We start from the raw sequence: 27,544 nt of genomic DNA on the forward strand, positions 1-27,544 counted from the left end.
ACATGAGAACATGTACAGTCGAAAACAGACAGCTATGTCTCTTCTCTGAGCACTCGACACTGGTTTCTATCCATCTCGTAGATACCACTACAAAATAAGTATTCGACCCATTTATCTACATACCAGCACACACTCGAAGACAAATGGCGCAATTTTAGTGCAATTCCGGCTTGCATTCGAAGACAATGGGGTAACTTTTGTGCAATTTGTGGCTCGAATTCTAAGAGAAACGGCATAGTTTTAGTGTGATATTTACAGTGTACTGTAGCACGTGTGCTCATGATAACCGGCCGCCACTGACTACGAGGCAACGGTTTGTGGACAACAGCACTCCTGGAGTAGACTGGCCTGTCCAGTCCTGACCTGCACCCAATGGAACACCTTTGGGATGAGAACGTCGCCTTTGCTCCCAACTACTGCATCCAAAACCATTAACTTCTCTGGTTTCGGCTATTGAAGAAGATTTGGCTGCCATTTCTGCACACCTCACTGAAAGTGCCCCAGCAGGGTTCAGGCCGTCATGAAGGCGAGCTGTGGCCACATCTCATATTAATCTCCACTAATGGATGTCCTGTTACGTTGCATCAGACACTGTATGTTTCGTTTCGTGACATCCGAGAGGAATTCCTCAAAACGTACCTCCTCTGATTTAAACAGAAGCCTGTTATTGTTTTTGATTGTTACTGTTATCTGGATATTTCTTTCATTTCTGGAAACGAGCGTATTTGAGCTTTTTGTATCAGGTGTCAAACAGTGGACGCGTTTTGCGAGTGCGCGCCTCGCGAATTGTATACTACTGGGAATGCAGAGTTTGTGACGCGGGTTGCGGCCCAGCGCCTGCGGTCGCGTGACCTGCGGCAGTCAGGCAGTGCCGCATTGCACACTGCACAGCGCTGTACGCTGGAGTACAGTTCGGAGCAAGGTCTCGCGTCCCCTGCGGCAAACACTCGCGTGTGCCCAGGAATTCCGCAGCAAAGTGCTACCACCGCCACCTAGGGGACTTCGCTAATTGTTGCGATCACCACTCCAGTCGCTCGCAAACTGCCAACAGATTTTCTCAAGTGTCTCCCTGCCGCCTGCGACTGCTGAATTTTAGTTCATTTACGCACTATTGCACAACTTCGGTCTTAGGTTCTTCTGAAGTGCCATTCGTTGGCTGTTTGGTCATCAAAACTCTGTGATGACAAACATTACTATACTGGTTCGATGTAGATGAAGTTATTTAGAATGGTAGAGTTTCGTACCGGCGTTTCTGTTCTGTTAGGGGCTGCTGCCTCGTGAGAATGTCTTCTGAGGGCTCAGATGATGATTCGTAGTCAGTGCCGGCACTTTGCCAGCATTGTTTTGCTCGCTGGTCAAGGAGTCTGTGTTTCAGTTTTGGGAAACTGCTCCAGATACATATTCAAGGAAATTGTATTTACTACCAGATCTTTGTGTTACACAATGAGATTAAATGTAAACATTCAAAGAGAAGTGAGTTTTTATACACTGGCAGTTGTTTAGTTGATGTAATAAGAGATATTTTTCCAAGATGTCGTTGCGTATTGTGTGGAACAGCTAAAAATTCTTATCCAACGTTTTGAAAGAAATTTCTGCTATTTGACTGTAAATTACCAATCATTTATGTAGCCATTGTCATGTGTAAGTTCAACTGAAAATTGATAAAGCGTACATATAATGCAGGGCATAATGGGAAGAACAAAAAGTTAAAACATTTTTGAGAACGTTACTTACACGTCACAAAATGTCTGGCCTCCCTAAATGGCATGTCATTGTCGTAATAAGATACTTCTGCCGTTGCTTTGACGAATCTTAACCTCAATCGTGATGAATGCATCTCACAGCAATATATTGGCAGCCAATTACATCATACAGATAGTTAATTTTTTTTCACTTGGTGCAATGTCAGACATATTATGTACCCTTTGATATATGCTCATATCCTATAATACGACGACTGGCTTGTAAGACTTTGTGTATGTTAATGTGGCAATCATCGGAGGGTTGGAACTCTCTTCGCCTCGGAATGTAACTACCTGGGCTCTTCTCAGCGTTGAAATTCCTTCGGAAATAGCTTCCAGTCGATGACATCCATTTCTTCACAATTGGCAGCAGGCCTTGCTGCCCATCAGCACCGCCTCTACTGCCAGACATCGCCATTGCTGTCAGTCCTCTCTGTCTGTCGTCATAGCCTTCATTGCCAGATATCGCCATTACTGCCAGCCCTCACTGCCAGTATCAGATTCGCCACTAGTTCTCAGCCTCACTGCTGGACATCACTAGTGATCACTAGCCTACGTCTTTGCTGGCAGTCTTTTCCTGCGTCAGCTAGTCACCAAAGTCGCTGTACTCATTCAGTGATGTATCAACCTGCAACCACGACATCCACAGTCATTTACTTGCACCTGTACTCCACTCCCACCCCCACTTACTCCTTTACCTCCTAGTCACTGTCCCCCCTTCATTTCCCTCCTTCCCCACTACTCGGATGACCCCACCTGACTTCCCAATCTTACACACTGCATCCTCAGACTTAATTAACCCCTCATTTGCAGACGTCTTCCCTGTGGCATATACCGCAGCTCCATTTCCACCGCCTCTGCTGCCATCACCACCACTCCCGTCACCTATGTCAGAACTGCAGCGGCCAGAAGTGCCATTGCTTCCTTCAGATGCTATACTGCCACTTTTATCATTATATCTGGATCAAGAAGCAGGAGCACCAGCTACTCCCGCACAAGCAACAACCTGACCAACACCAACAATATACGCCACAGCAGTGGCTGCATTAGCCACATATGCGTCAGCTTCAACTCCACCAGCTCCCAGTAAGAAAATTAAGAAAAGTCGTCCAAAATCCCATCCCACTCCCCAAACAATATGTACAACACACCAGTCTCAAACGATACCTGCAATCCACCTAGTACAGATACCCCACCAATCTCTGATACCTAATGCCGCTCCAGTCCCACACTCCAGAACCTATGGAGTCCGCTCCCATCTCAACCTACACATCTCCTCCAACACATTCCTTCATCCTATCACATCCCAATGTCAGACTGATCAATCATAAAGCATTTTCCCTCGAAATAAAAAAGTTGCTTCCAAATATCAACGTAACACAATTCATACTCTGCAAAGACTCTGTAATCATTAAATCCTCTGATCCTGATTTGCAAACCCACCTACTGCCATGGGTATCCACCACCACATTTTGTCCATATGCCTACATCCGCCCACTCAGCCAACCACGAACCAGACAACCCCAACCTTCCTGATCCCTTGCCCAAGCTTGTCATTGACACAAATGCCTCATCTACGATGATCATTTAACTTCTGACTACAAAAATCCTCATACCTGCAACCACTGCAAAGCCAACCACCTGTACCAACACTGTCCCAACCTCCAGTGTCCACCCATCAGCAACACTTGGAGCCACTCCCATCCCACTTACTACTGTAAGAATGCAGCAAAACCCCCTCCTACCCAACATGAACTGACTATCCCAATCCGTTCTATTAACACACCACTCCATCCAAACAACTCCCTACATCCTACTCCTACTGCTGAAGACATTATCTCCTTCATCACCATTGTTATTCAAAACATCCACCCGTTCAGTTTTTCAGTTCAACTTGCACCTGAGGATGGCCATAAGCCAAAATCATGATTTTGTGGAATAAGTGAACTGTTTTTTACAGTCAGATGGCAGAAGTTTCTTTCTAACAGTTATACATGAGTGTGGTCCCCCACGAACGACAAATTTCATGGAACGGTTCCACGTTCTAAGTGTTCTTATAAACCTCCACCTTGTTCATCGAAAACTATAATTTTTACTTTGAAGATGTCACCGCTACGGATAAAGAATACATGCAGTATAAGAAGAACGCTGGGACATCGTCTATACTAACCCACTATCCATACAAAAGTCAATTAGTAGTCGAAATAAGAACTAAACAACAACCCAAAAGCAAACTTGAACCCAATAAACTAGATTCCTTCCCATAGAAGGAGAAACAGAAACACTAAGGAAATACAGGTTATTTCGAAGGATGACTCAAGTGGCGATGCTGAACCTTTTCATTGCGGTGTATCATTTGAAATGGGTTTGGTACCACCCCCTGAGCCGGAAATCGGTAGATATGATACACAGGCCACAAATAAATGAGTAAAATTACAGAAAATTGGACGATTTATTGAAAAGATAGAGCTTCACAAATTTGGCAAGTTCATAACGCGATGGTCCACCTCTCGCCCTGATGCAAGCAGTTATTGGGCTTGGCATTGATTGATAGAGTTGTTGGATATCTTCCTGAGGGATATCGTGCCACATTCTGCCCAGTTCGCACGTTAGATCATCACAATATCGAGATGGTTGGATGGCCTCACCCATAATGCTCCAAACGTTCCTCTGTGGGGAGAGATCCGGCGACCTTTCCGACCAAGGTAGAGTTTGGTAAGTACGATGGTAAGCAATAGAAACTTCCGCCGTGGACTGGCGGGCATTATCTTGCTGAAACGTAAGCTCAGGATGGCTTACTATGAAGGGCAACAGAACGGGGCGTGCAATATCGTGGACGTGCCACTGTGCTGTGATGATGCCGCAAATGACAAGCAAAGGGTTCCTGTTATGAAAAGGAATGGCATCCCAGGCTATCGGGCTGTTTGACTAGTAACAGTCAGGTTGGAATCCCATCGCTGTCCGGGGCGTCTCCAGACACGTCTTCGGTGGTCTTCGGGTCTCAGTTCGAAGTAGGACTCAACACTGAAGACAAGCCTACTGCAGTCAATGAGATTTCAGGCCGAACTGATCTCTCCCCAGTTGGGACGTTTGGAGCATTATGGGCGATACCCGCCAACCAGCTCGGGATTTTGACGATCTTGTACAGATGTGAAGCTCTTTCTTTTGAATAAATTTCCAATTTTCCTGAGATTGTAATAATTTGTTTGTCTGAACTTGTACATCACACCTACCGATTTCCGCTGCATTCGACTATTCTGGTAATTCCTTCATGGTGAGTCATTTTTTTCTTACAGTGTATATTTCAGTACGCCAAAATTTTAACTATGCCCAGAGGCCCGTTTTCTTCTTCAAAAGTCGAAATTTTCGCGTTCGGGAAAGCTTCCTACTTCAGAACAGGTAAGCACAACGCTTCGCGCAGCGTAGCTGGTAACACAGTGGACGCAAACGATGTCAGACTGCCACCGGCATCTTGGTGGTGGTAGTTGTCTAGTGTGGTAGTTGTGAAATGGTGACAACTGTAAACAAGGCTACAGAATTACAGAAAATTGATTGTCTTAGATGAGGATCTCGGGTACGATGATTGCAAAACATAAGGAATGAAAAACCAAGAATATCCATGAAATATGTGAAAGAGACTGTAGCCAAAAAAATTAGAGGAAAGACACACGCAGCATGCATGTTGCAGCACGAAGAATAAAAAAAAAGGGCGATCGCCGACATCTTGAGATGAGTCTCTCAATGAGGCAATAGAGGTTTAAAGGACGCTGCCTGAAAGGGCAGGAAACGATGGAGAGCCAAATGCGTGTAGCGCGAACTAGCGCAAGATCTCATCCGTGATGATGATGATTTTGTTGTTTCTGTTGCCGTTGGTGATGATCCTAATTTCGTTATAAATTATGACTGTGCAGTAGAAACATTGTGCAGGCACAGAAATAAGAAACAGAGCAGTATTTCAGTTGAACGTTAGAGCTCTCTCTGAAACTTGGGGCTTTTGAAGCGGTAACATTTCAATTATCTAAATGACGTACGCGACGAGATTCATCATAATTACGGCAGATGCGCGACTAAAAGTAGCGGCGTGCCGCTGGCGGCTGGAAGGGGACGCCAAGCGAAAACAAACGAGCTCTCACGTTTCCGGGGCCCGGTGTTAATAGCTTACTTCATTTGGGAGCGTTTCCCCGGAACACAGAAAGCCCATTTGTCGCGCCCTGGTGCGCGGCTGACGGCGCAAACGGCGGGAAAGCGAAACGCCGAGGTGACCACCTCTAGGCGGTGTGGCGCGGCGGACTCACAAAAGGGCCAAATCCCTTCCGTTGGCCTGGAATCCGCTCACTGAGTTCTGATCTCCCTTCTCTGTTTGAGCCACTTTTTCGGCCTCCCACACAGTTTGCGCAGTCCACTTTCTGCTTAGTCGCTATCAATTCGTAACTCATTACTCTTACATTATTTAAGAAAAGTCGAGTATTTATGGAATACGTAATTAAGCACACACCCTATTTAGTTTGCATTTAAGAATCAGAATATAGAAATTTATCCAAGGCAATTCGAGAAATACAAAGAGGAACGGCACATCCTCTGCTTGCGGAGAAATTACACTGAGTGTTCCATGGGGTTCGATCTTTGGTCCACCACTGTTCTTGATTTATGTTAATGATCTACCATTTTATTTGAATCTTGAGGTAGAATTAGTCGCGATTACAGATGATACAAGCGTCATTGTGACGCAGTACAACGAATTATCAACAGAGAAAATAGTAAATGACGTTTTCGTGAAAGTTGCTGAACGATTTTGCAAAAACGGTCTAGCATTAAACTTAGAGAAACTCAGCTCATTCAGTTCTGTCAAAAACATCCCACCCTCAATTAACATAGAATACCAATTGTAAATTGAAAACAGTGTAGAAAGTTCTAAGTTCCTGGGCTTACATACTGATGAAAACTTTAACTGCAAGAACCATACACTAAACATGTTAATTTGAGCCAAAACTTATGAAGATTTTCTCATGAATAATTGGAACTACACTCTTGATTTTTTTTCACATAATGCGGACATATGTTCTGCTTTTCTACTGAATTAATAATTTGGAAAAAGAAAGTCTGGATTTGAGATACATTATTTCTTCTAAATGGTAAAAAAAGATTATATACTTTAAAAAGTATGTAATTTCACAAATATTCTAATTCAGGTATATTAGAAGACATTAAGACACAACTGAAAATTTAATTTTTCGACTACAAATAGATTGTGAGAAATAGAACCTTACATATAAAAACATTGAAGATACAGTAAATGAGCTTCCAAGTTTGTACTTCAACGCACTCGTGCTCCATAACAAGTATCATCAGAATTGTTCAACAGCTTCGTCTTGATGGCTCTCCTCCGCTGCCTAGCCAACTCTGAATAGATTTTTACTGCGTTATCTGAAGACCTGAGCAGTTTCTTGCGTAAATATAGCACAGCTGCTGCAGCTCATAATCCTAAGCAGAGCCCAATCTTCTGAAAAACTTAGCTCTTTGTTATATTACCCTGATTGAATAATGAAATAGCATCATAGATGCCAAAGTGAAAAGTGTTTACACCCGCAAACACAGTTTTAGGCACTCTCTTCCGTATCACTCGTTTGGATTGCTCTTTTGATTGATTTTGTACGTACAGTTGTCTGTCTAATTGACAGCAGCATCTGTCAGTCTGTTTTTCCCATCTAAAGATTTCCCGTCCCTTTCATGCAAGCCTTGAGCTGTAGAAGTTTTGATCCCATCCTTTTCTGAACGTGGCCAACACTCTCCAGTTTCAAATGTTCACATTCAGTTCCTCAATTTCTTTGAATGCCTTAGAGTCACCATCTCCAATATAATTTATGTATCTAACGTTGTACCATTTTACTGAGCGTTGATAATACTTCATACTCCAGTAAGTTCCATACCACCACTTGAACCATAACAATTTGCTATGTATTCTTCTTCATGTTTGTTTTTCATTTTATGTTGCAACTGCAATGCTTGGAAAGTACTGCCACATCAATTACCTTGCCAGTATCAACACTTGTAGCTGTAACAAAAGCATTCAGAGATGTGTGGCCTCTCTTCTGCTGGCTCCCATCAAATCTGTGAACAAGTCCCTGTTATTATTTTCGACAACAGTTTTCTCAACGACATTTTTCGTGTTTTCCTGTGCTACATCTTCAACGCACCATCAACTGCAATGATGAGTTCGTCACATTTCGAGTGTGGAGCAGGGAGATTGATCATACCACATAATATGGCACTTGCAGCCCTGCCTATAGCTATAGACCGTAATCCATAAACCAGTCTGAAGTTTATCTCGTGTAGTTTACCTACATCTGCAGTAACTGTGTTTGCAATAATTGCACATCAACTCTAATTCACAAACAAGTCCTACACCTATGTTTGTTTTCAGTGTAACACCGTATTTTCCATGTTGTTTGCAGCACAAAAATGGTTCAAATGGCTCTGAGCACTATGCGACTTAACTTCTGAGGTCATCAGTCGCCTAGAACTTAGAACTAATTAAACCTAACTAACCTAAGGACATCACACACATCCATGCCCGAGGCAGGATTCGAACCTGCGACCGTAGCGGTCACGCGGTTCCAGACTGAAGCGCCTTTAACCGCAAGGCCACGCCGGCCGGCCGTTTGCAGCACACATTATTCTCAAAAACATCTGATAGTAAAGACACATTAATTATCTCATATTTTGTAGTCCCAGCATTTAGTTTCTTGTATGTTCTTCAATTACTGCTAGTCTGATTTTTGAAGCACTTTCAGATATAGTGGCAGCAGCATCACTCAATGTATAGGGATTAGACCGTGTTGGGACGTCAAATACTGATGCAGACGATGAAGTAGACGAATTCTGAGTATCCTTTACGTTCTTGCGTCGATGTACAAGCCTTTAAATACCTTATGACTATCTTGGCATGTTGAAAGGAAAAAAATCAAATGACTTCGACAAATTTGACTTTCACAAAAAGCCCACGGATTTACTCACTGAGGAAACAAAACAAATGACGCAAAGTCGGCTGTCAGTAGTCTTACAGCGTAGCGAATAGAAAAGACAGCTCTCTTGGTCTCAGCTACATCTCTGGGAAGGCAGGCTATATTAGGCACGTTCTGTGTCTCATAAACACGGTGCGGAACATCGCGTGCCACATATTAAAAAACGGTTTCAAATACTTATATGCACGTTATATGAATGTGTTCTACACCGTTTTAAAAAGGCGACTTAAAATATTTCGAAAATGCATTTCCCGAAAAATTTATTTTCTCATTAAAAACTCTTTTCGCATACCCTTAAAACGTTTACGTTCAGCTGCTTTGTGCACAAGAATAACTGCCAAATATGGGGTTACAGAATGAAGTAAATTAGTTCGTAGATATTTTAATTCTCTAGTGTCCTGCAAAATAAAATTTTGGCGTGCTTCTTCAGCTAGGCAAAAACTATTATTGCACAAAAGAAAGTGATTACAACTGTGTGTGTGAGGTTCAGATGCATACACCTTTCAGGAGTCTCTTTAAGCCGCTAGGAACATTAACCACAGCCTCACAGCGCATTTATTCACTTACGAAATTTGTTATCAACAATTCGTCTGATTTTGAAGGCAACAGAGATATTTTCAACTGCTACACTAGTAAGAAAAACGATCTGCTTTACCGTTTAAGGATTAAGTTTCACACAGCCATAAAACTCTGCAATCTACTCACTGAAATATAATGTCTGACACATATCGTATATGTTTTCAGTCAAGCCGTTTTTATCCTCATGTTTAATCTTTGAAGAGTTCACCTTCATGTTTTCAATTTTCGTAAGTAAACAAATCTCCCACTGTCTCCATGTAAGATAATTCTCAATTATCACCGAGCGAGGTGGCGCAGTGGTTAGGACACTGGACTCGCATTCGGGAAGACGACGGTTCAATCCCGCGTCTGGCCATCCTGATTTAGGTTTTCCGTGATTTCCCTAAATCGCTCCAGGCAAATGCCGGGATGGTTCCTTTGAAAGGGCACGGCCGACTTCCTTCCCCGTCCTTCCTTAATCCAATGAGACCGATGACCTCGCTGTTTGGTCTCTTCCCCCAAACAATCCAATCCAATCTCAATTATCTTTCCACCTCAGGTGCATATTTTTAATTAGATTACATTTTCGATCATTCTGGATCATCTTCAGATCCTCGTATCAGAGTACTTTGGTATGTGGTTATGAGTAGACAACACGGGCTGGTGATGCAGCTACTTAGATCTGAAGATAATTCACTGTGACCGAAACATGCAATTTAATTCAAAATTTGCAACTGAGATGCAGGAATAAATGAGAACTATCTCAATTATCTAAACAGTTGCTGAATCTCTCAAGACGATTATGTCTAATATAGTGTTTCTCTATCGTATCATTAATCTTTAGTATTTTCCTATCGCCATAATGGATGTAAGTTATTTTGGTCGTCTACCTACTGCCATAATTGATCTTTTCAATTTTCCCTGCTTTGCTCAAGTTGTTCTAGATCAGGAGCAAACAAAACAATGTCATCTAGAAATCGAAAAAGGTTGATTTAGGTTCAATTTACGCGTATTCCACCTTCATTCTAGTCTGAAGGCCTCTTCCAAATCAACAAAAGGAGAGTTTGGTGGAATACAGTCAACTTGCCTGTGTCCTTTGAAATTAATGCGTTACATTCACTGGTCGAAAATTATTAATTATTCTAGCTCCGGCTTTATCAGCGACTTCCTATTTGCAGTACGGAGTCGGAAGCGTAGATTGAAACGTCGCTGCTATCACCAGTTTCGTTTTTCTAAGCATTACAACGAACAGTAAACCAGCAACTTGTTAGGAAGGCTTTACATCGTTAATGAAGAGTACTATTAACGATAAAATAGGAACAGGTTAATAATTTACGTCACTCAGAAAGAACACGCTCTTACGCGCCCCACCGCATTAAATTTTGGAAGTGAAGTTCCATCGTAAACACTTTACTCGCCGGTATCGGCCGCGCCATAATTTAGACGTAGTTCTCGTCAGCAAAATTTCAACCCGCGCGCAAATTTCCGGGGGGGGGGGGGGGGGTTGGGGGTGGGAGTGGGGGTTGGGACGGCCGCCAGCCCTTATTAGAAGCTGCGGACTGGGTGGGAGCAGCTCTCTCTGCCTCCCCTCCAACTTCTCGCCCGTTCTCCGCTGCCTTCGTTATTGTCCGGATTTCATTAAACGGATTAAGGACAGACTTCGTTATACGGGATTTATGGCTGGAAAAATACACATCCTGAAAAAAGGATTGCGCAGTAGAGCAAAGAGCAACGAGAAAGACAACTGAAGTCAGTCGGCATTATTAAGGCCGGTATCTTGTCCCAGTCTCTTTGTGATTTTCGTTTGTTCTTATGCTCACGTGATTGTCACATACTCAGGTGTGCTTAGCGTTGTAAGTTAGTTTAGTAGTTGGTTAGTAATACGTTCCATAGATCATTTGAACTTATTTTTTTCATTAAAATGATGTGGAACGCGTTATTTTAATCGTAATTACGGACACATATGCTGCAGTTTTAACTTTAATGAACATATTATTTTTTAGCTCTACTCATGCAACTATCGTTCAAAATAATTATAATTTTTTACAAGCTATCAATTTTTAAACAAAAAAACGTCTATGGAGTAGCATAAATCAATTTAGTTGAGATTTAAAACTAGCTTTGCTAGATGACACGCTTTTTATGCCATTGAGCAAACAATCAAAACTTTTTGTTGATACACTTTGAACTCCTTTTTGACCTACTGAACTTTTAAAAATGAGCAATAGATATGAGTTTTTTTTTCTAGTGTTGACAAAATTTCCAGTTGGTGTGATGAAAGGCAGCTAGCCCTAAATGTGGAAAAATGTAAGTTGATGCGGATGAACACGAAGATCAAATCTGTAATGTTCGGATACAGTATCACTAGTGTACTACTTGATAAATCACGTCGTTTAAATATCTGGGCGTAACGTTGCAAAGCTCTGTGAGATGGAACGAGCATAACCCATAACGGACGGAGCAAGGAGAACATACCGTAAAAATCAGACTAACACTGGCAAAAAGAGCCAAGATAAATTTAGTAGTATCAAACATTGGTCATAATTTGAGGAAGAAATTTCTGAGAATGTACGTCTGGATCATAGGTAGTGAAACATGGACTGTGGGAAAACCAGAACAGAAGAGAACTGAAGCATTTAACACGTGGTGCTACAGAAGAAAGTTGAAAAATTAGGTGGACTGCTAAGTTAAGAAATGAGTTCTCCGCAGAACTGGCGAGGAATGGAATATATGGAAAACACTGACAGAAAGGTGGGACAGGCTGATAGAATATGTGTTAAGATATCAGGGAATATTTTTCATGATACTAGAGGTAGCCGTAGAGAGTAAAAGCTGTAGAGGCAGACAGAGATTCGAATACATGCATCAAATAATTAGGATACAGGGTACAAACACTGAGAGGAATTTGAGGTGGGTGTCAACAATCCAGAGAGAATGCTGAGCGATTTTATTGGGGAGACCAGTTTTCCGAACGACATACTTCCTGCCTGTATTATTTAAACCAATTGTAAGTTTTTCAGAGAGAGTAACAATCTGTGCAGTCATATGCCCTGCAAACATCAAATGGCTCTGAGCACTATGGGACTAAACATCTGAAGTCATCAGTCCCCTAAAACTTAGAACTACTTAAACCTAAGTAACCTAAGGACAACACCAAATATCCATGCCCGAGGCAGGATTAGAACCTGCGACTGTAGCGATCGTGCGGTTCCAGATTGAAGCGCCTAGAACCGCTTGGACACACCGGCCGGCGTGCAAACATCACAAAAAATACGAACTGCTGATACTTTAAAAAGAGATGTGATCAGAAGCTAATGTTACAACGCCGATAGCCCTGGTGTTTCGTCTGTTATACATGTGGTTGACAGAGTTTCAGCCACCCGTCACCTACAGTGCCAGTTGTAGTTAGACACAGATGGCGACTCGTTCCGAAAACTGGTGTCGCCAAGAAATTCTCACAGTTATTTGATTTCTGTGGGCGTAGCACGCAACCGCGGCTCAAATTCTCCAGCATATGGTGAGGTTTACGTAGTGGCTTCAAGTCTCGCCACCATGTCGCAGAATGGCGTCGAAACTTCGCGCCTGGTAGAGAAAAAGTCACCGAGGATCCCATTGGTCGAACAAGCACGGCATCAACAGATTTGAACACAACACATGGACGACGTTAGGGTATATGACGGTAGAATTGGGAATGTCGATGCGTTCGTCACATCTTTCACCATATTCTGCAGAATCAGAAAGTTTGTTGCGGAAGGGATCCGCGAAATCTGACTAACTAAGTCAAGAGGAACTGTTTGGGGGCAAGTCTGCAAATTGTGCTACGATTCTCTACGGAAGGTAACAGTTCTTCACTGCACTGTCGTGGGTAAGAAAACACGAATCCACAACTACACTTCCAGCAGTAAGCCGTCGGCAATGGAATATAAACACCCCTCCTCTCTAAAGACGAAGAAGTTCAAGGTGACGCCATCTGCCGGGAAGGTGATGGAAACAATGGTTTGGGAAAGCGCGGGTGTCATACTCGTGGAGTTACTGGAAAGAGGAAATACCGTGACCGCTGACCGATACTGCGAGACCTTGAAACGACAGCACGAAGCAATCAGATAAAACGGCCAAGAAGGAAACAGCCAGGATTCTCACCCAGGGTGTCACTTTCCTTTAAAACAACGCGCGACCACACACAGTCAAGAAGACTACTAAACTGTTGAACCAGTTTCACTGAGACATCATCGGCCACTCTCCCTACAGCCCAGACATCGCTACAAGCGTCTTTCACCTTTTTACCTCAGCTAAAGGAGCACTTAGGTGGCCGACGATTCACTTCAGACGGGCAGGTAAAATACTTCGCGACAGCGAGGCCATCGAAGCGACAATGCAGACAATGTCGAAAAATTACGTAATGTACACTCTAAGAGAAAAAAAAGACCCGACCCATCAGTAAGGAATTATCCGAATGGGATGGTAAATCGTAGATGTGATGGAGCTGAACAAACAAACAAAATGATTACAGTTTGAGAAAAGTTGGATGATTTATTCAAGAAAAAGAGCTCCAAAAGCTGAGGAGGTCAATAATGCATTGGTACACCTCTGGTCCTTATACAAACACTTACTCGGCTTGGCATTAATTCACAGAGTTGTTGGATGTCCTCCTGGGCAATACCCTGCCAAATTCTGTCCAACTGGCACGACAGATGGACAAAATTTCGATCTCGCTGGGGTGCCCTGCTCATAATGCTCCAAATGTTCTAACTTGGCGAGAGATCTGGCGGCCTTGCTGGTCAAGCTAGGGTTTGGTGAGCACGAAGACAAGCAGTAGAAACTCTTGCCACCCGTCGGTGGGCTTTATCTTGCTGAACTGTAGGCCCAACATGGCTTGCCATGGATGGCACCAAAAAGAGTGCACACGATATCATGGACTTACCGTCGTTCTCTAAGGGTGCCGCAATGATTATGAACACGGTCCTCCCGTGAAAAGAAATGGCATCCTAGACCGCCATTCCTGGTAGTCGCACCATATGGCAAGCGACAGTGAGGTTGATATCCCGCCGTTCTCTGGAATCTTTCCAGTCACATCTTCGGCCTGGTATCTCATTGGAACAGAACTGTCCTCAGAGATGAGTTCCACTTCGAAACGAGCATCAGTGACCAACGAAGACGTGTCTGGATATACCCTGGGCAGTGGTGGGATACCGATTCAACTATCGATCGCCGTTAAGCCCGACAAACAGGAGTGAAGTTCTGCTTTCATAGCAGGATCCCTTTGGTTGTCATATAAGGCAACCTTACAGGACAGCGGTATGTAGACACCATTCTGTGCCGCGTTTTCTTCACTTTTACGGCAAGCCATCCTGGATCATGGGCCATGGGCTATGCGCCTTGGGCTTAATGTCCGCCCGAAGGCAACGAGAGTTTCTTCTGTTTGTCTTTGTGCTTGCCAAACCCTAACTTGGCCAACAAGGTCGCTTAAGGTCTCCCGAGTTGAGAACATTTAGAGCATTATTGGCGGGGCTCTAGAAAGCGTTACTGACTCGCGCAATTTGTGAAGCTCATTGTCTTGAATAAATCATCAATTTTTTCTGAAATTGTAATCTTTTGTTTATGGAAAAAAACGATTTATTGACATATAGTCAGCACGGATTTAGAAAATATCGTTCTTGTGAAACGCAACTAGCTCTTTAAACTCATGAAGTAATAAGTGCTATCGACAGGGGATGTCAAATTGATTCCTCTAGATTTCCAGAAGGCTTTCGACACAGTTCCTCACAAGCGTCGTCTAAGCAAACTGCGTGCCTACGGAGTATCGCCTCAGTTGTGCGACTGGATTCGTGATTTCCTGTCAGAACGTCACAGTTCGTAGTAATAGACAGAAAGTCATCGAGTAAAATAGAAGCAATATCCGACGTTCCCCAAGGAAGTGTTATAGGCCCTCTATTGTTCCTGATCTATATTAACGACATAGGAAACAATCTGAGTAGCCGTCTTAGATCATTTGCAGATGATGCTGTCATTTACCGTCTTGTAAAGTCATCAGATGATCCAAACGACTTGCAAAATGATTTAGATAGGATATCTGTATGGTGCGAAAAGTGACAATTGACCCCGAATAAATAAAAGTGTGGCGTTTTTCACATGAGCACTAAAAGAAGTGAGCTAAATTTCGATTACGCGATAAGTCACACAAATCTGAAGGCTGTAAATTCAACTAAATACTTAGGGATTACAATTACAAATAACCTAAATTGAAACGATAACATAGATAATATTGTGGGTAGAGCAAACCAAAGAGTGCGGTTCACTGGCAGAACACTTAGAAGGTGCAACAGGTCTACTAGAGAGACTGCTTACACCACGTTTGATCCGCCCTATTCTGGAGTATTGCTGTGCGGTGTGGGATCCGCATCAGGTGGGACTGACGGATGACATCGAAAAAGTACAAAGAAGGGCAGCTCGTTTTGTATTATCGCGAAATAGGGGAGATAGTGCCATAGACATGATACGTGAGTTGGAGACGCAATCATTAAAACAATGGCGTTTTTTTTCGTTGCGAAGGGACCTTCTCATGACATTTCAATGACTATTTTTCTCCACAGATTGCGAAAACATTTTGTTGGCACCCACCTACATAGGGAGAAATGACCATCACGATGAAATGAGATAAATCAGGGCTCGCACAGAAAAATTTAAGTGCTCGTTTTTCCCGCGTGCCGTTCGAGAGTGGAACGGTAGAGCGACTGCTTGAAGGTGGTTCATTGAACCCTCTGCCATGCACTTTATTGTGAATAGCAGAGTAATCACGTAGATGTAGATGTCTGTACATGTCCGCCACAGCAATCGATTTCCGTCGCATTCGGATAATTCTTTCGTGGTGCGATGTTTTATTTTTTCATCGAGTGCACGTATTATCGGTCGGCTGCATTGGTTGTAAGAAATAAAATGTACTCGTTTCGCTGCAGGCTTTGTAACCTTACATTCTGATCACTCCTCGTATTTAAAACTTGATCAAAATTCATCAATGTTGAATTGCGTACCTAATATTCACAGTGAATACGGGCAATAAATGTATACTAAGTTAGACTTCACGAAATCATTCTTACAGTTATCTGAGATGGTAAGTGTAAAAAACGTTCTTCGTAAATCACCAAAGATACCACTTCATCCCTCATCTGTTAATTCAACGTATCGTATACACCTCAAATATCTTAGCGCGAGCGTGGGCCTCGCCTCCATGCTTTGGAGACCGCTTATAAAACACTAAAAAGACCTATTCTTGAGTACTGCTGGAGCGTTTGGGATGCCTATCATGTCGGATTGAGGGAGGACATAGAAGCAATTCAGAAGCGTGCTGCCAGATTTGTTACTGGTACGTTTGATCATCACTCGAGTGTTACGGAAATGCTTCAGGAACTCGGGTGGGAGTCTCTGGAGGAAAGTAGGCGTTCTTTTCGTGAATCGATACTGCAAAAATTTAGAAAACCAGCATTTGAGGCTGACTGCAGTACAATTTTACTGCCGCCAACTTATATTTCGCGGAAAGACCACAAAGATAAGATAAGAGAGGTTAGGGCTCGTACAGAAGCATATAGGCAGTCATATTTCCCCCGTTCTGTTTGGGAGTGGAACAGGGAGAGAAGATGCTAGTTGTGGTACCCTCCGCCACGCACCGTATGGTGGATTGCGGAGTATGTATGTGGATGTAGATCAGGGCCGGCCAGAAATTCTGCACGCGTGCGGTGCTCCTGCACATGTGCAACTTCCGGGTCACAGCGTGCACGCCGCAGCCGTCAGCGTTCATGTAGTGCAGGTTTCTACGCACAGATGTCGCTTTATCCACTTGCTGGGATACTCTGTACCGGCGCATTCTAGTGCTCGTTCCACAGCTTGCAAGCCAGCCATGGGAAGGTATTTCGCGTATTAAACATTTAAAATACTGTCACAGTCTACTCATTGAGACGTCTACTTTTATGTTAACAGTTAACCCCCAGTTAACAACCGTGGTTTTTCTTAAAGGCAGCTTGACTGACGGCACGTAAATACGCGTAATGTTTTTGATCTAGTATTTAAGAAAGAGAGCACTTAGCGACTTCTAACGAACCTTATTCATGATTTCAAATAACATTAAACTAATGCAAGGTTTCCTATAACTAATTCTCGGTGCCCTCAGTTACACCCACATAATTTCTGTCTCACTGACCTCTGAACAGAATAACCGCAGACCTCTCGATGATCACCTGTTATTTCAATACCATTATTGCTATATCTTTCATCAGTTACGTCTGAAATCTGCATAATAACCGACAATTAGATGAATGTTATGTTTTATCGACTTCAACTGGGCGTAGCCCTTCACACATTAAAAAAAGTCCCTAAATGTAAGTATACATTGGAGCAATCGATTTAATGACCAACTTTCCTGATAATAATGTAACATGGAGTAGAATGAGGCAATAATGCACAGTTAGTAAACAATAATTTTTAATTATGAAAGGAATAAATCCTAACACGTTTGTCACTGATCATGAGAATTGATAATCGAGTTGATGTGTCTCATCCATTTTCTTAAGGACATTTAATTTTGCTTGCCGTTCTTCACCGTTGAGTACACTACATTCGTCTTTGTGATATTTATTGTAGTGTCTTTCAATTGAAAACTTATGCTGGCCGCCTATTATTCGGCGGCACAGCAAACATTGTGAGTTTTCACCAACGGATACAGAAAAGAATTGCAGTTCCCAGTCATTTTTAAACGACTGAGAACATAGATCTCCCGTCCTTTGCTTTTTCACAGTACCTGGCATTTCTCAGTACTTCTCTGTTAAGGTTACGGTTACCAGGGGTAAACGAGACTGGCTATGTTGCGCTCTTGCTTGCACCACATAAACAGGGAAGTCGAGACGCAGCCGTTCATTTAGGACACGTGTCTAATAACAGATGTCGCTGTCGCACACGTGCGCACATGTGCAGCATTTCCGCACATCTGCACACTGTGCAGCGGTTGTCCGGCCCTGATGTAGATATAGATGTAGATGGTCCCTACATTCGACGAACTCCACGCTGTTAACTCAAAACAGTGCCTATCGGCTCCACAAGCTGTGCTTGAGTTCAGAGAGAACCAACGGGGGAAGATAAGGTACACCGCCCCCGGCTGAGGTGAGAGGTACACTTACGTCATGTACCCTGACCAAGGAAAAATCCCCAGCGGTATCAGGAGTTGAATCGCGTGCTTTGCACAGCATGAGACGCTGACAGCTAAGCAGCTTCGGAAAGGGGCATTTTCTGACGGAAACTGAGAGTGCGAGTAATATCGGTTATTTCGAGGCGTGTGGCTGGCGGATACTTTCACCAGCAGCAATTCACAGTCTCTCGCTACGATTATCACAGTAACAGTCAAAATTGATTGAGATATTAACTCTCCTTTGAACAGAGCGATATTTACCACTTCATTCTCGCAGAAGAAGATGCATCGCCCAGCTCCGTGATAATGAATGGAGTATAATAAAATCATAAAATAAAATCGCCGTGTTTTCCGAAGGTAGCAGGCTAGATGTATCTAGGTATTATTTTCAGGACGAAGCAATTTAGAAATGAAAGAAACTACCTCCTTTCGCAGAGGAAATATTGTAAAACCTTTGACACAAATATAAATTGCTGTTTGCCATACACTCATTACGTCCACCGGGAATCTCGGACGGGAAGAAACAGATAGTTGGACAATGAAAAATTTGGCTTAACGGAACATTAGAATACAGATATATGTTCATCTTTGTTTTCGTACATACCTCTCACAGACTGTATCATAATTAGTGGCGTAAACGCATACAGTTGAAAGAACACGATACTAGAAGCGAAACATTTTCACTACACATATATCCGCAAACGCAAATTTGTGACTGGATTGAGGACATTTTGATAGGGAGGACACAGCATTTGTTATCTTGGATGAAGAGTCAACATCGGATGTAGAAGTAACTTCGGGTGTGCCCCAGGGAAGTGTGTTGGGACGCTTGCTGTTCATGTTGTATATTAATGACCTTGCAGACAATATTAATAGTAACATCAGGCTTTTTGCAGATGACACAGTTATCTGTAATGAACTACTATCTTAAAGAAGATGCATAAAAATTCAGTCAAATCATGATAGGATGAAAACAAGGTTGTCTCATACTAATGAGCATTCAGCCTCCCTTAACAGCCACCATACCAGTCCTACTGCCATACCCAACAGTATTATGCAACTCACCATACCCAGGATGATTCATTTTCTCTTGCTGATATGGTTTTATGCTACCGCAGTGTCATATGTGGCCTTCAAACACCATGCGTGAGCTTTTCATATTCTTTCGCTCGCTACATGCGATTTATCAGTTCTAAAAAAGAAAACAAAATGAACCGGACGTTGCTACAGAAAATTTAATTTAGTCTCTCCTACCCCTATACAAAAATTTCAGATTACACGAATTACTTCGGGCATTTGACCTTTTATGGTTTTCACTGACTGGCCTTATTACGCCACCAGCTTAGTCGAGCACTTACAAATTATAAACTGACGTTTCGTTGTATTCGCAGGCTTTCTAACTACGGAACTACTGTGTATGTAAGGGTTCAGTTTGGATCGAATTGTGAACATAATTAGTTTTAGCGGAACATTTACAAAACTTGTTTTTCTCTCATTATCAGATGGTTCAAATGGCTCTAAGCACTATGGGACTTAACATCTGAGGTCATCAGTCCCCTAGACTTAGAACTACATAAACCTAAATAACCTGTGGATATCACACGCATCCATGCCCGAGGCAGGATTCGAACCTGCGACCGTATTAGCAGCGCGGTTGCGGACTGAAGCTCCTAGTACCGCTCGGCCACAGCGGCCGGCTCTCATTATCCCCATGGGCAAGTTTAAATTAATAATGTTAACGAAATAGCCGATAATGCTGGTGACATAGTAGACCAATCATTAAAGACCGAAAATGATGGAATATCAAGAATGTACAGTCGGAAATTTTTGTAGATAGTAGGAAGGAGTGCTATGAACAACATACTAGATGTCCTCTTGACTGGTTTGGGGGACGGAGTGCGTTTGAAGTTGTACGTTTTTGTTGAATAACTTGAAAACTACGGCCTCTGGCAAAAACATATCCCAGTGCAAAATTTTACTGCATTAAATTTCCTACAAAAAAGTCTTCTTCATTTTTTCTGTGGGACTAACAGTTTTCGCGTAGCGAGCGAGAGAGTATGAAAATCTCGAGTGTGGTTTTTGAAGGCCAGTATATGCGGGTTGCACAAAGCGACATCGGTAGGGTCAGCTGAAGCACATTGTAGAGGAGATGTTGAATGGCAGACAGGCATAAGAGAAAGACTGCTGCACATTTTAGCTTTCGGCCAAAAGGCCTTGTTCTGAAGTAGGAAGCACAAAAATTCACGCAAGTACAGCTCACACTACCCACCCACCTACCCACCCCCCCCCCCCTCCCCACACACACACACACACACACACACACACACACACACACACACACACACACACCACAGCCTCCGAAAGAATTCCGTTTGGCCGAAACGTAAACTCTATGGCAGTATTTTTGTTGCGCCTGGTTGCGAGTAAAAGCATCTCTATGCAGTAATTAGCAATTTATCCTTATCATAACATCTTTGTTACTCCAACCTGGACACTGCATTGTTTGTTGTTGTCAAATCCAGTATTTCCCCACACCACGATTGCCGGACTTTGATCGCTAGGGATCTGGTGAATCGCAGCTTCCTCTGACCTCCGACCACTTCGTCTGCGGACCCGATGGCGTTGCCAAGGTCGCCAGAAATGGAAGTGAAACTCACAGCTGAACAGCACAGAATGCCTGGCAATGTTCCAGCTGACCCTGGCTCTACATCACACATGTTTTCTATTGCCTGGTGACAGCAGCAAATAGCGCGTGTCAACTCGGGATTTCAGTTCAGGTTCCATTAATCTAGTCTCGATGGCACGTAGTGATGTTTTACCTGGAAGTTCTGCCTGGATTTTTCCTGTTGCTCAGAGCAAGTCCAACAACCCTACGACCTTCTGGTCATGTGCGCCTTCCGGATGGACGCTGCTATCATGAATTCAACTCTTCGCCACACGTTCTGCAGTAACCGCACTACAGAAAGCTGTCTGTGCGATGTGTCAGTATGATGTGCCCGCACCCCTCACGCCAATGGTTCAACTTTTCTCAAAGTCCTAAAGATGATGATAAAGTACACGTCCTCTGGTCATTCTCTGTTCCCATCTCCACCTGAGAAGATCCATTAACGTTAGAAACAGCCAACAGGCATGAAATAGACACGTCATTCTTCATCTCTAGAAACGGCTTTTTCTGTACTCAAAATACTTAAAAAGAAGCTCGGATAAGGATAAAATTTTAATCTTCGTACCTCATAGCCATAAAAACACTGGAGTACCATTCGCTCAAGGTATTCATAATGAATCACTCCCATTTCCGTCAATGTATCTTAGAGCGTGTGGATGAATTTTGTTCCCACTTTTGTGCATCGTTTGAGAGTGGCCGTCGTTACTTTGAAAATCTCTTAGAAGCTTAAGTTAATAATGTGTAATTTGTTGACCTCAAAAAACAATAAATATAAATTTTCGTTTCTGACCAAGACGTCCTGATCTCAAAGTAAATCCTTAGCATGTTTATAATTTTGACGCCAAAAGCTTTGGACATCCTGAATAGGTAGCTTGCTATCAATTAATAATAAAATGTAAGCGTTCACAGCAGTAAGTGTTATAATTGCTAAACTTTTTCGGGATATTAAGTCACGGCGAAATGGAATTACGAGCGCATCATTGCGTTCCCATACGTGTAATATCGACTCACAAGATTTGTAGAATCCTCAGCTGGAGGTTATTTAAATCTTATTACCTTTCAAGATGATGTTAAAACTATGTTTTATTCTTAGGCTTCTTCATTCTGTTTTGTTTAAAAACTGTGTTACTAGAGAAGCTGTAATGGGACGTCCTCCTCTAGTATTATTTTTCCTCAACAGTAGTTGTCGATACCAGTATTATTTTTCAAATTTTGGACAGTTTAATACTATCTGAGTTACTTTCATACACAGTACGCTATATTGAAAGCTAAAATTTATGAAAAGTAATTACTTTATAAAATATTTTAGTTTCGATGTTATTATCGATAAGTACTAGTTCTGAATGTACAGTTAAATTTTTTTTAGAAACGTTTGAAATTACGGGTTACTTTTCTATTATAATTTACGCAATCCTGTAATGTTTACTATGTTTATTTCTGGATTTATGTAAGAAATAATAGTCGAAATTAATAATGTAACGAAAACTACTGGAATACGTGTGTTACGAAGAATTGTAAACCCTTTGGAATATTACTATTTATGAGAGTCGTAAGCTTTTTTCTGATGTGATCGAACGTATTCTTGTAAAATGTAATTTTGGCTTCGTTAACGTGAAAAATCAAAATATTGGATGATATACTAAAATGTGAGAAAATATATTTACGTAAAAAGTTCTGCAACAACTATCTTCCAACGTATTTAGTTTAAACCAACGGTGAGGACCTGATGTTAGATCTTCAGCTTCAAGAATCAGACCCCTAGACAAGAAGAACTAGAGCCACCTCAGCATGACAAGCTAAGTAAACTTGAGAGTTTATTGTAACCTTCGCTCCTCTCAAATCTTCATAAAAGACTTCGCTTACCAATTACTTGGACAGGGCACTGTTCAATGTACACAGTAGATGCTAGAAGGAAGAAGAGGAGAGATTACAAAGCGTATCACTAATTTCCAAACAAACTAAAACGTTTATGGCTTTTTGACCAATAATAATCTTTTGGAGGTTATAGTTCTTCTGATTCCCGTGCTTGAGCAATAAACAGAAAAATAAATAACGTTTTGTTGTTTGCAGCTAACAAGCTGTGTAAAAGGTACGGCAGATTTAAAGCTACCAGCATACATATTTAAAAACGTCATGAGAGGTATGTAAACAAACATATGTATCCAGATAATTTCCAGATTTAGTATAAAACTGAATCTCTAAACATTTAGTAGTCAACAAAGTATAATGTGCAAACTCAGGGACATATGCCTTAACCTTGTAACGTATGCAAACTAATGTCAAACTAATGTTTTGCAAATGTTTATACTTTTGAACCAAAGTTCATATAACCTAAACAACACACAAAAATAATTTCTAAGAAAGAAAATAAACGAAATCCCACTGAAGATGCCACATGAACTGCCGAAACATGTCTGGAGAAACACATAACTATAGAATGATGTCTTGTGAAAAGCGGAATTCCTCTCCAGGTTTTTTTTATGAAAATGGAGCTACTGCGATAATAGAATTTGCGCCTTGGATGCAATTATTACATTATAGACTTTACTCTCTTGGAATTTGCGCTATTTATCTGCACGTGCCGCTTGCCACGCCGATCAAAGTTTTAACTAATCTTGCATAATCTCCGTAGAGATGTAATTGCGTCAGGAATTCGATTAAACGGGGCTTCTTAGTCAGATTATCGACTTAAAACTACGTACTTTGCACATCCTTGAGAGGCTTACCCTATAAAAGGTGGCTCATAGAATCTCTGCGGGAAACGAACGAAAGATCAGCACTTGAGCTGCCCGGCGTGATGGATGGTCCTCAGAACTCCATCAGTTGAGTGCCTGGTGATTGATGCAGGAGAGAAACCCCCTTTGCTGCCGCCCTCTTCAGGATTAAACTCTTTGATTAACGAGTACACTTGTCGCGGTTAACAAAATTCGACGGAATGAAGGTAGAATTTGATGTAGTCACCTTCGGAAAAAAACACACACAGTTTAAATATTTCAGCCCTATACGCGATGAACGCGATCTTCAGCAACAAAATTTTGGAGGTCATTCTTTTCTGAGAATGTCCATTTAAGGGAGCCGAGACCTTCCGTGACTAATGTAGAGTAAAGTCGGGTAGGAGTTCGCAGTGGAATTTTCTCTACATTGGCAACAATAACCGGCAACGGAAAACTCCATTCAATTGTTGCTTCAATAGCGACGCCGTCACATATAAACTTGAAAAACTCAGCCAGATTTATTGTTTAAAGCAAGTAAGTATAAGTTTTTGTTTGAAATGATGTAATCTTTAAGTTATACACTACTGGCCATTAAAATTGCTACACCACGAAGATCATGTGCTACAGACGCGAAATTTAACCGACAGGAAGACGATGCTGTGATATGCAAATGATTAGCTTTTCAGAGCATGCAGACAAGGCTGGCGCCGGTGGCGACACCTACAACGTGCTGACATGAGGAAAGTTTCCAACCGATTTCTCATACACACACAGCAGTTGACCGGCGTTGCCTGGTGACACGTTGTTGTGATGCCTCGTGTAAGGAGGAGAAATGCGTACCATCACGTTTCCGACTTTGATAAAGGTCGAATTGTAGCCCATCGCGATTGCGGTTTATCGTATCGCGACACTGCTGCTCGCGTTGGTCGAGATCCCATGACTATTAGCAGAATATTGAATCGGTGGGTTCAGGAGGGTAATACGGAACGCCGTGCTGGATCCCAACGGCCTCGTATCACTAGCAGTCGAGATGACAGGCATCTTATCTGCTGTAACGGATCGTGCAGCTACGTCTCGATCCCTGATGGGGACGTTTGCAAGACAACAACCATCTGCACGAACAGTTTGCAGCAGCATGCACTATCAGCTCGGAGACCATGGCTGCGGTTACCCTTGACGCTGCATCACCAGACAGGAGCGCCTGCGATGGAGTACTCAACGACGAACCTGGGTGCACGAATGGCAAAACGTCATTTTTTCGGATGAATCCAGGTTCTGTTTACAGCATCATGATGGTCGAATCCGTGTTTGGCGACATAGCGGTGAACGCACATTGGAAGCGTGTATTCGTCATCGCCATACTGGCGTATCACCCGGCGTGATGGTATGGGGTGCCATGGGTTACACGTCTCGGTCACCTCTTGTTCGCATTGACGGCACTCTGAACAGCGGACGCTACACTTCAGATGTGTTACGACCCGTGGCTGTACCCTTCATTCGATCCCTGCGAAACCCTACATTTCAGCAGGATAATGCACGACCGCATGTTGCAGGCCCTGTACGGGCCTTTCTGGATACAGAAAATGTTCGACTGCTGCCCTGGCCAGCACATTCTCCAGATCTCTCACCCATTGAAAACGTCTGGTCAATGGTGGCCGAGCAACTGGCTCGTCAGAATACGCCAGTCACTACTCTTGATGAACTGTGGTATCGTGTTGAAGCTGCATGGGCAGCTGTACCTGTACACGCCATCCAAGCTCTGTTTGACTCAATGGCCAGGCGTATCAAGGCTGTTATTACGGCCAGAGGTGGTTGTTCTGGGTACTGCCATTTCTCAGGATCTATGCACCCAAATTCCCAAATTGCGTGAAAATGTAATCAAATGTCAGTTCTAGTACAATATATTTGTCCAATGAATACCCGTTTATCATCTGCATTTCTTCTTGGTGTAGCAATTTTAATGTCTAGTAGGGTATATCGTAAGCAAGAAGCATTATCTGGGTATGCACTAGCAAATAAAATTATTTGCCAAAAGGGTTACCGTTCTGCGAGGAACAAACCACCGGAACCAAGCAATGGCTGCCTCTTTTTTTTTTTTTCTGTGTGGCACATCGGTTAACGGTTAAGAGTACGCTGTAAGATGGCGGGGAAGACTACGCACGTACTCTTAACCCCCCCCCCCCCCCCATTGTGTCTAACAGTTACTAATCCAGGAAGACCCATTAGCCAGACAGATGTGAGTGCATTGCATATTCTAGAACAGCCGCAATCCAAGCAGCTGAGAAATCCTTCGAGTCAACGTCAATATTCCTGTTGAATCCTAATGTCTTCACAACAGAAGACTTTGCTTCATCAGAAATCACTGGAAAAGTCGTCCTTTCAACAACTGAAGAAGGCAAAGGAATTAAAAAAGAGCCCACATTCAAATGATGCCCCTCAGTGATAGATGATTTGTTTGTGTAGCTACCGGGAAAAAACCAAGAAGGTGACAGTAATGAAGTTTAGAGTGCTGATGTAAACAGGTGCACACCTATCCAGTATTTATCCAGTGCCAAAATATGACCGACCACAACAAAGAAGAAAATGGCAAAAAATTCGAGGTTTTTTTCTAGGTCTCCGTGCAAAAACGCATTGTTAGAAAAAGAAGCTAAACCAAACACAAGCAAGAAGAGGCAAAGTACTATTCTACAAGGAACCCATCATGGAAGACTGGAAAGGGGAGCCGGATCGATGAAAATGACAAAATTAACGTTTTCTGTTTTTTTTTTCATTATAAAATTATTTCGAGTTTTCTGAATAAAACAAATCAAGTTTCACTCTTCTAAGTGAATTCGAAAGGTGTTTTTATCGCTGCAAAGTTGACGCGCCGCGTACTCGTTTGTAGCGACGTGGTGTGTCACCTCCGACGGCGCCGCTCGCTAGTTGCAAGCAGGGTATCTTTGCGGAATTAGACAGTGTTTTGTTTTCCAACGCTGTATGGCTTTATCTCTGTGACAAGTGACTGTTCATATCGGTAAACATAAACGCTATACCGTGTGTGTTGACTTGTCGTGTTTGTTTTGTGTTGTTTAGCTGTTCAATTTGGCGTTCAAATGGCTCTGAGCACTATGGGACTCAACTGCTGAGGTCATTAGTCCCCTAGAACTTAGAACTAGTTAAACCTAACTAACCTAAGGACATCACAAACATCCATGCCCGAGGCAGGATTCGAACCTGCGAGCGTAGCGGTCTTGCGGTTCCAGACTGCAGCGCCTTTAACCGCACGGCCACTTCGGCCGGCCAATTTGGCGTATTTGACGAATTTTGCTCGTACCTGTTTTACGTATTTGGTTTGTGGATATCAATATGCCCCGTTTCAGTAATCGAGTGTTTAAGAAAAAGCACAATGAGTGGAAGAAGAAATCTTTTGTTGTTTCGAAGGGAGATGCTGCTCAGACTGCTTCACCGACTACTCCAAATGAATGTGTTAGAGCTTCTTCCAGCAAGAAGCTTTGTGACAGCAAAGACAAATTTGAAACTATGAAATGATGTGAATGAAATAATTAACGTTTCCTTGCTCTCTAGTATTTTGAAACATAACGTATTATGCCAAATTTGCAAAGAAAGATGACTGGAATTGAAAATAACTTCACACATTGATTTGGCATGTAAAATGTTATTGAAGTGTAACA

General features: G+C 42.6%; 1 protein-coding gene across 1 annotated transcript in view; it reads right to left on the reverse strand.

Annotated features, from left to right (window-relative positions):
• Positions 1 to 2,328: 2,328 nt before the first annotated feature.
• Positions 2,329 to 27,544, reverse strand: part of LOC124778387 (oleosin-B6-like) — a 186,594-nt gene continuing 161,378 nt past the window's right edge. Inside the window, exons 3-4 of the mRNA XM_047253640.1 lie at positions 2,578 to 2,701; positions 2,329 to 2,370 (exon numbers count right to left, since the gene is read on the reverse strand). Coding sequence (XP_047109596.1) covers positions 2,329 to 2,370; positions 2,578 to 2,701 — 166 coding nt within the window. The remainder of the gene's footprint in view (positions 2,371 to 2,577; positions 2,702 to 27,544) is intronic.

This window comes from Schistocerca piceifrons, chromosome 1, assembly GCF_021461385.2.
Source record: "Schistocerca piceifrons isolate TAMUIC-IGC-003096 chromosome 1, iqSchPice1.1, whole genome shotgun sequence".
NCBI lineage: Eukaryota > Metazoa > Arthropoda > Insecta > Orthoptera > Acrididae > Schistocerca > Schistocerca piceifrons.